This window comes from Strigops habroptila, chromosome 19 (assembly GCF_004027225.2).
Source record: "Strigops habroptila isolate Jane chromosome 19, bStrHab1.2.pri, whole genome shotgun sequence".
Lineage (NCBI taxonomy): Eukaryota > Metazoa > Chordata > Aves > Psittaciformes > Psittacidae > Strigops > Strigops habroptila.
This window is the reverse complement of record NC_044295.2, coordinates 3,805,674-3,814,669: the sequence shown is the minus strand read 5'-3', so window position 1 is coordinate 3,814,669 and position 8,996 is coordinate 3,805,674. Positions and strand designations below refer to the sequence as shown.

The window sequence follows — 8,996 nt, the reverse complement described above, 5'->3', positions numbered from 1 at the left end:
CCGTGGGGTGTCCGTGGTCCCCCCAGATCCCGGGGGTGAAGCTCATCTGCACATCAGATGCCATGAGGGTGAAGCTCATCCTGCTCCTTCGGCATCGGCGATGGGCACCCACACGCTGCGATGCCGCGTCTTCCTCCCCACGGGCTCCATCCTGACCTGGGTGCGGGTGCTCTGGGTGCCCCTTGTGCTCAGGGAGCCCCCCCAAAGGCAGGTCCCCAGGGTGGCCCCAAGAAGCAAAGCTCCAGTGAGAGATTCCCAGTGAGATGTGGCTCCTCGGGGGCTGTTTTTTATTAGGGGGTGATGGAATAAGGATAAAAATGCATAAGAAGAATTCGCTGCCACCTTTTCCTTGCCTGCCCCGGGCTGGTAGCTAAGGAGTTTAACCCTTTGGAGTCCTCTTGTTCCTGAGATGAGCTGGGAAAGGGTAAGACATCTAAGAGTATATTTAGGGGTGTGTGTACATGGGTGTCCTTTTTGCTTTAAAAAAAAGAAAGAAGAAAAAACCAAAAAGTAGGGGGAAAAAAAGGAGGCAAAGGAGTTCTGCCACTGTCCCTCATTCCTTGTCTCACTTCGGGCTGTTAGTAGACGGCGCCTGTGTTTGGGGGAGGCCCCGGGGAGGTGTGATGCATCGTGGTGGCTGGTGGTGGCTGGTGGGGTCCATGGGGTCCGCTGAGGGTCTGAGGGTGATACCAGGGGTTGTGCTCCTCCAAAAAGCCAGGAGAAGAGCTGTAAGGAAGCGGCTGCGGGAGTGGGGTCCTGCCCGGCGCGCTGCCGTGCGAGTTACTGTCCCAGACGGCCGGGGAAGGAGGGGAGTTGCAGGCCATGGAGTCGCTGTTGTTGGGGCTGTGCTCCAGCGGCACCTCACCATTCTTGTACAGCTTCTTGAACTTGGAGCGGCGGTTCTGGAACCAGATCTTCACCTGGCAGGGAGGGAGAGGGGTCAGTGCCCTGCCACCGAAAGTGGGTTGAATGGGGTGCTTGGGGGGGGGCAGAAAGGGGACTCGGAATGGGCGTGATGTGGGGACTCCAGTTATGTGAGAAAGGACAAGGGACGTGGGCATCATGGGGAACTTGACACACCACGCACCATGGGAAGGCAGCCAGGACATGGGATCATGGGGACTCACAGACACAGTGCATTGCAGGAAGCTCCTCAAGACACGGGCACCATGTGGACCCCAGACCACACAATGCCAGGTGGGAAGGCACAAGGGACATAGGCGTCATGGGGACCCCACAGACATGGTGCATTGCAGGAAGCCTCCCAGAACACAGGTGTCATGGGGACCCCAAACACCATGTGCATTGCAGGAATGCACCCGGGATGTGGGTGTCACAGAGAACCTGGACACACCATGCAACACAGGAAGGCACCATATGGGTGTCATGGGGACCCTGGAGACATGCTGCATCGCAGGAAGCCTGGTGGGGATACAGGCGTCACGGGAAGCCCGTCACGCCAGCATCACGGGCGTTGGGAGCGTCCCTGGAGCTGGGTGAGGTGGCACTGGACGCCCTTGGCCCCTGGGGAAGGGGTGGGGGGGGCGGCAGTTGTCACCCAAACAGGATGTCCCTCTGGGAGCGGGTGACGCGCTCCGTCAGCCCTTTGCCGAGTGTCCCCGATTGCTTCATCGCCCAAGGGAGGAGGAGGAAGGCCAGGAGGCGCTGGGGAGCGCCGCACCAAGGGCGGCACAAGGGCGCCGGTACCGGCCCGCAGGCAGGGAGGGTGCTGGGGATGGGATGGGGTGCGGGGGGAGTCCCACGCTGCGGCAATGGGGGTGACAACCCGCTTGTCCTCATGCCAACAGATAGGTGGGGGTGATCTGTCCCTGTGCCAGGCAAGCCCCAAAAGTGAGGGTTTAGCCCCGAATCGTAAGGAGGAGCCCATGGCGCCCGTCCCTAGTCTTTCAGTCCAGCCTAAACTGCCACTCCAGCACAGAGTCCCTGTGGGGAATGTGGATCCTATCCTAAAATCCCTTCTCTTTGCCTTGACCAAGCAGCATGGGGGAGCCGGAGCGCAGGGAGGAGCTCCCTAAGGGGAGCCCTGGAAAATCCAGCTGGAAGAGCTGCTTCTCGCCCCCAGGTCCATGTGTTCCCACCAGGCACAGGGCCAGGACCTGCTGCTGGGATGGAGTGTCTCAAGCACCCTGTCCCAAATGTCCCATCCTGCATCCGGATTTGGTGTCCCACATTCCTGGGATGCCGGGTGTGTTGGTGACCCAGGACTCTCCCAGACACCGGGGCTGGATTTAGCCTCTGACCCTGCCTGGTGCTGGAGCAGACAGAGGTCTGGGAAGGGGCTTGCTCCGGAGGGAGGGGGATAAACCCCGAAACCTGGGAGAGGGCATGGCTGGGGTCCTTCCCTTCTCTCTGCTCCTTCCCTTCTCTCTGCTCCTTCCTCCCTCTCTGCTCCTTCCCTGCTCTCCACCTTTTCCTCTGCAAAGCAGATCTGCTCTGCACGGGGAAATCTGGCACCAGAGACCCCTGTGTCTGTGAGCAAGTGGGCAGCATCCATCCATAGGGACCCCCAGACCCCATCCTGGCTCTCACCATCCAGCTGTGAACACAACCCGCTCCCAAACGCCGCCAATTTGGGTTTTGCAAGGAGGGGGCAGCTCCAGCTCCTGTCCTGCCTCCCTCCCACCTGTGGCTGGGAACTGGGGTGTCGGGGGGTGTCTGGGGGCTCAGCCCTTACCTGGGTCTGGGTGAGCCCAAGCTGGGCAGCCAGTTCAGCCCGTTCGGGCAGCGCCAGGTACTGGGCTTTCTGGAAGCGGCGCTGCAGAGCCGCCAGCTGGTAACTGGAGTAGATGGTGCGGGGCTTGCGGATCTTCTTGGGTTTCCCATTGACCATCCGCACCTCCGGCTCCGGCTCCTCCTTCACCGACACTGAGCAGAGAGCAGAGGTGTGAGGCCAATGCTGGCAAAGGGGTCCCAGCACTGACACCCCCCCACACCTCCCCAGCGCAGGGTCATCCCACTCCATGTGGTGGCATTGCCCTGTCCCTAGGGGCATCCCCTGGATGGCCACATCCAGTGTGGATCCATCCCGCTGCATCCCCCCAGCAGCACTGAGGATGCCAGAGGGGGCTGATCCCTCGCCGCGTCCTTCGGCGAGGACAACAACCCTGTGGCCACCCCATTCCAGCTTGGGGACACTTAGAGGAATGCAACTTCGCTGTTGTCCCAGGGTCTGGTGGGATGGATACGGCCCCTTTTTCCCAAGCATCCTACCTGCTTCTTGGGCTGGGAGCTGCTGGTCCCTGAAGTGGCTGTACTGGCGGTAGGAAGGGCTGTAGGAATAGTCAGATTTGGGCGAGTAGGTGCCGGCGGCGCCGATACCGTTGAGGTTGAACTGGTGGTAGGGGTAGTGGCTCACAGGCTGGCTGTAGGACTGGCCCGGGTAGTAGTCATGCTGGCTGGTGTAGTAGCCCAGATCGGTGACAGAGGACTCCGGTAAGGTGGGAGAGTCCTTAGAGGCGGCATGGCAGCTCAGGGAGCCCGACAGGTCGGTGAGGATGCTGGAGAGCTTCTTGTCGAAAGACCCACTCATTGCTGGAGCTGGGAAATGGCGGGGAGCTGCCTGCCTGGCTGGGGACCCCCCAACCCGGCGGCTCCGGCTGCCCACGTCAGGCCTGGGGTGCTCAGAGCCGGCTCCTCCACACCGGCTCTCGTGAGGAGCAACCAAGAGACTGTGCCCAAACCTCCAGCCCCGGCCGCCTGCTTAAAGCCTTTAATTAGGGAGCAGGGCAGGGTGGGTGCGCATTCCGATTGGCTCCAGAAATATTGCCTGGGAGGCAAAATAGGCTCCGGCCTCCTCTCTGCCTGTGTGTGTGTGTGGGTTTTTTTTTTCTCTTTCTTTTTTTTTCCTTTCCTTCTTTCCCTCTCTCAAGAAACAACAAAGAGTGGGTGAAGGAGGGAAAAGGAATAAATAGAGATCGCAGGCTCCTGTCGACAGGAGCAGGGGCGGGAAGTGGGGTGACTGGCGGGGCCTCTGGGGACACTGTGAGTCAGGGGAGTGCTTTTTGGCAAGGGGACTTTGCAGAGGGTGGGATTTGCAGGGGGAGCAGAGTTGGGGGGTGTTTGCTGGGGGGTAGGGGAGAGGAAGGGTTGGGGTTAGGGAGTAGGATGGATGCGGGCTTGGGATTGGGTGGCTATGGGGGTATGTTTTAGGACCACCACCACCCCCCCCACACGACCCACCTTCTCCCAGCAGTTACCAGTGTCTCCCAGTTCAATGTCATGCCCAAGCCAGCCTCATGGAGTAGTGGTCTGCCATGTACTCCACCAACTTGCCCTTCACCACCTGCCCTGTGGGGACCTCGGGTGGTGACAAGCCCTAATTCTTAGGACACTTTTTCTCCCCCGTTTCCCTCCAGGGCTCTGTGCCCCTCTCGCACCCCCAGTCATGGTCCTGACACACACCCCCCCCCGCTGCCCTAAAAGCCCCCAGCAGCATCACCCAGCCCGGGGTCCCCTGGCCAGCCCCGGCCACCCCCAGATACTCGCTGGGCTGTCCCCAGACCCCTCCCTCCACCCAGCGCTGGGGACTTATTTTGGGGGGGGGGGAGGGGGTGCCTCTGCTCCGCTGGCAGGTCCTTATCCCTGGGAAGGGCTGGGGGGCGGCTGCGGGCGGATCCTTAACTCTGGACGGAGCTTTTTCCTCCCGTCTCCACTTGTCCCATCCCTGTGCCCTCGCCACACCTCCCCGCCCCGCCAGCAGCACCGCGCGGTGCAATGGCGCCATCTGACGGTGTGAATGGGGAACTGCGCGGCCTCGGGGTTTCGGGTTCGAGTCCCGGCCCTGCCGGGACAGCCGGGGCCACAGGTCAAGCGGTGAAATAACCCAAAGTGTGAATAGAATGGAAATGAAAAGAATGGAAAGGGACCGGGAACAAGAACAAGAATAGGATAAATGGAATTAGAAATAATAGAAATAGAAATAATAGAAATATAATAGAAAGAAAAATATAGAAATATAGAAGTAGAAATAATAGAAATAGAGAAATAGAGAAATGGAAATAATAAAAATGAAATAGAAAGAGAAATATAGAAATAGAAATAATAGAAAGAGAAATAATAGAAGTAGAAATCTAGAACTAGAACTAGAACTAGAACTAGAACTAGAGCTAGAGCTAGAGCTAGAACTAGAACTAGAAATAACTTGAGATCAATTCCAGATTTGAGGAATTAATTCAGAAGGGACAGAAATGTCTGGGACAGCCCCAGCCTTGCTCGGAGCTCTGCAGGGGCCTCCGCAGGGAGGTTTCCCAAGGTCTCGGAGGAGCCACTGGGATATCCCCAGGTCACAGACCTGGCTGTCCCTGCAGCCGGACTGTCACCAGGGCCAGTTCCTGTGGGCAGAGGGTTCCTTCAGCAGGAAAAGCTGGTTCGAGAGCTGCAGGCTGGGGAACATGCCTGGGGAGTGGGGCACAAAAGGGGAGCAGGTCTGTGCAGTCCTGAACCAGTTTGGGGCTGGGAGGCACTGGTGCCTCCAACTGCCGGAGGTTATTCAGCTAGGCTGGCCCGAAAAGGGGAGCTCGTGGATGAGAGTAGCTTGTGAGGAGGGAACAGTTTGGGGAAACCAGGACAGTGGGGCTGGCAGAAGTCGCTGCATGGCGGGACCTGTGGGTCTCTACATGGGGTGCAGGGGCAGAGCTGGCAGGGGTGGCCATGGGGATTTAGATGAGCTCTTAGGCAGAAGCTCTTCCCTGTGAGGGTGCTGAGGCGCTGGCACAGGGTGCCCAGAGAAGCTGTGGCTGCCCCATCCCTGGCAGTGTTCAAGGCCAGGCTGGACACAGGGGCTTGGAGCAACCTGCTCTAGTGGAAGGTGTCCCTGCCAGTGGCAGGGGGTTGGAACTAGATGAGCTGTAAGGTCCTTTCCCAGTCTGGGATTCTATGATCCTGTATAAGAGTCGCATATTTAGTTCTATGTAGCTAATATGCTGTCCTTATTTCAACTTGGTTTTAAATTTACTTCCTTAATGGCTATTGCTTTTTCAATGTTCTTTCTCCGCCTACTTTCATTCCCTTCACTTTCTTGTCATAACTGTTTTCTGTCTTCCTTTGATGCCCTTGCTTTTTAAATGTCCTTTCTCTGCTTACATTTATCCCCTTTGTTGTCCCAATTTTTTAATTCTTTCTCCTCTTTCCTCAGTGCTGCTGCTTTCTAAATGTTTTTTCTACATCTGCGCTTTACTTCGCTGTTGCTATTTTTAAGTTATTTTCTCTTTTAATCCCTGGGCTTTTCGAATTTTCTACTTTTCTCTCATTCACTCTCTTTATTTATCCATTCTCTTTCTATTTATTGCCTTCACTTTTCCAGTGATCTTTCTATGTCTCTGTTTTAGTTTCCTGTCCCTTTTCCATATCAGACCTTTTTCATTATCTATTGCTTGTAACACTTTAAATATTCTTTCTATGTATTTAGTACAAAACCACCCAGGTATTTTCCATGGTTTTTTTTTCTTTTCCAGGTCAGTTTCTCTTTTATTTGCCCTTTTTATTTTCACATACCGTTCCCAGTTAGCCAATGTGCTTTTCCTTTTTTCACTGAATCATGAATCACAGAATCACAGATTGGTTTGGGTTAAAAGGGACATTAAAGCTCAACCAGTTCCAACCACCTGCCATGGGCAGGGACACCTTCCACTAGAGCAGGTTTCTGCAAGCCCCTGTGTCCAACCTGGCCTTGAACACTGGCAGGGATGAGGCAAGTTCATGGAGGATGCCTTCAAAACCCATCATGTATCATTTTCCCAAGTGACAAAATCCACTGCAGTGATACAGATGACCCCGTGACTCCACCTTTTCCACTGAGCAGACTAGAAGAGTAGCCACAGAAAGAAGAAGAACTTGGAGACCTCGGCTTGGATGCAGCACAACTTTAATGAGTCTAAAGAAGAAAAGGAGATGGCTCACAGGGAGAAGCAGGGGCAGCCAGGAAGATGTGGTGGAGATTCCTGCAGGGTGTCCGTCTGTCCCACACAAAGAGGGAAGAAGGGAGGCCAAGAGGTCTCCACTCGGCAGGTGTGGGAGGTGGAGACAGGAAAGGAATAGAGAGGGCAGTGGGAGAAGGAAACAGTGCCGCGAAGCTCTATCTCCTGTCCAGATCCATGTTGTGAGGTCTTGGAGGTTCCTGCTTGAGGACGCAGCCAACAGCTTTAGCAGGGTCTGCGGCAGTAGCGGTTGGTGATGCAGGAGAGGTCAAAGCCCCCGGAGTTGATGGGCACCCCCTCACAGCTGAGGATGCTGCCAACGGCAGCGGAGGTGGAGGAGCCCACAACAGTGTTCTGCGGGAAGGAGCTGAGGATGGGGCCGGGCAGGGTCACCACCACGGGGGAAGGCTCAATGACGACGACGGAGCTCTGGCACTGCCTGACACAGGGCTCATTGCAGCTGTTGGCCAGCGGGGTCGGGCCGCAGGGCTGGCAGGGCACGCACGGGTTGCAGCAGGACATGGCTCGCTGGTAGAGCTTCACCTGGAGACAGGGCAGGGGCAAGCAGATGATGGGACACGTGAGCAGCAGCTCTGCACCCAACCATGGGCAAGCCAAGGCACCTCCCCGCCCAGCACACGCTGCCCAGCTCCAAGCCCAGGAGCCACCTCAGCTCAGTCCCAGCCTCTCTCTGTGGGAGCCCTTCTCTCCCCTTCCCTCTCCCATGAGAAGCAGCTCCCAGCCCTGTGCTCGGACAGCCCCGATCAGCTGAGACACACCTGGAGGAATGACCTGCTCTGGAAGCAGGAGGAGAAGAGGCTTCACACTCACCTGATTCCCAGGAGAAGGAGGCGAGAGAAGTGGATGGAGAGCAGAGACTTGGGCTGCCTTTTATAGTCGTCCTGCAGTGCCTCAGGCCCAGAGGCACCTTTGTGGTAGGAATAATTTCCTGACAAGCTCATGGCAAATGCAAACCCTCCCAGGTAATGGCATGGGCCGTGTCCCGGTTTCCGGCACTGCTGCCTTTTCATTTCCCGGCGTATGGCACGTGATTTCCCATAGGAGGGCTTCTGTAAGTGCTGGGATGAGAGGCCCAAGGGTTTCCGGGGCTGAAGCACGTCAGTGCAGCAGAAGCGTCAGATCAAGGGCTGGTGGCATCCCGTGCAGGCAGGGGATGTGCTCCTGGCTCATTCCTGTGGGCTTGGTTGTGGCCAAGTCGTTGGGAAATGGGCATTGCCCTTGAGCTTCTGCCCATGTACCCAAAGACCCCACACAAGAGGACATGGCACATCCTTTCCTCTTGTTCCCCTCATCTCTCTCTTGGGGGAAGCCCATTGTTGCATTCAGACGGGCTTCTGCTGGGAGGGTTGCACCCTACTGCGACACTGTCAGTACTGTTGAGGACAACTGTGCTGGGCTCCTTTGCCTCATCTCCTCTTTGTGCAGTCTCTGCGGGTCCTTGGGAACACCAGGAGCATGTGACCAGCAGCGTGACCAGCAGGTCAAAGGAGGTGATCCTGCCCCTCTTCTCTGCTCTCGTGAGACCTCACTTGCAGCACTGTGTGCAGTTCTGGTGCACTCAACATAAAAAGGACATGGAGATGTTGGAGCGAGTCCAGAGGAGGCCACGAGGATGATAAAAGGGCTGGAACACCTCCCGTATGAAGACAGGCTGAGAAAGCTGGGGCTGTTCGGCCTGGAGAAGACAAGGCTTCGTGGAGACCTCGTAGCAGCCTTCCAGCATCTGAAGGGGGTCTATAAGGGTGCTGGGGAGGGACTCTTCCTTAGGGACTGTAGTGGTAGGACGAGAGGTAATGGCTTCAAACTTCAACAGGAGAAGTTTAGATTAGATATAAAATTGAAGTTCTTTACTGTGAGGGTGGTGAAGCACTGGAATGGGTTGCCCAGGGAGGTTGTGGATGCTCCATCCCTGGTGGTGTTCAAGGCCAGGTTGGACAGAGCCTTGGGCTACATGGTTTAGTGCGAGGTGTCCCTGCCCATGGCAGGGGGGTTGGAACTAGATGATCTTAAGGTCCTTTCCAACCCTTGCTATTCTATGGT

General features: G+C 56.5%; 2 protein-coding genes across 2 annotated transcripts; both read right to left on the bottom strand.

Moving 5' to 3' along the window:
* Window positions 1-575: 575 nt before the first annotated feature.
* Window positions 576-3,595, bottom strand: DLX3 (distal-less homeobox 3). The gene is made up of 3 exons (XM_030508888.1): window positions 3,232-3,595; window positions 2,696-2,886; window positions 576-920 (listed from the first exon to the last, which is right to left on the bottom strand). Exons 1-3 carry the CDS (start codon window positions 3,548-3,550, stop codon window positions 579-581), a joined length of 852 nt encoding a protein of 283 aa, XP_030364748.1. The 5' UTR covers window positions 3,551-3,595; the 3' UTR covers window positions 576-578.
* Window positions 3,596-6,984: 3,389 nt separating this feature from the next.
* Window positions 6,985-7,487, bottom strand: LOC115617860 (feather keratin Cos1-1/Cos1-3/Cos2-1-like). Its single transcript, XM_030508848.1, has one exon. It carries the CDS (start codon window positions 7,455-7,457, stop codon window positions 7,161-7,163), a length of 297 nt encoding a protein of 98 aa, XP_030364708.1. The 5' UTR covers window positions 7,458-7,487; the 3' UTR covers window positions 6,985-7,160.
* Between the last annotated feature and the right edge of the window lie 1,509 nt (window positions 7,488-8,996).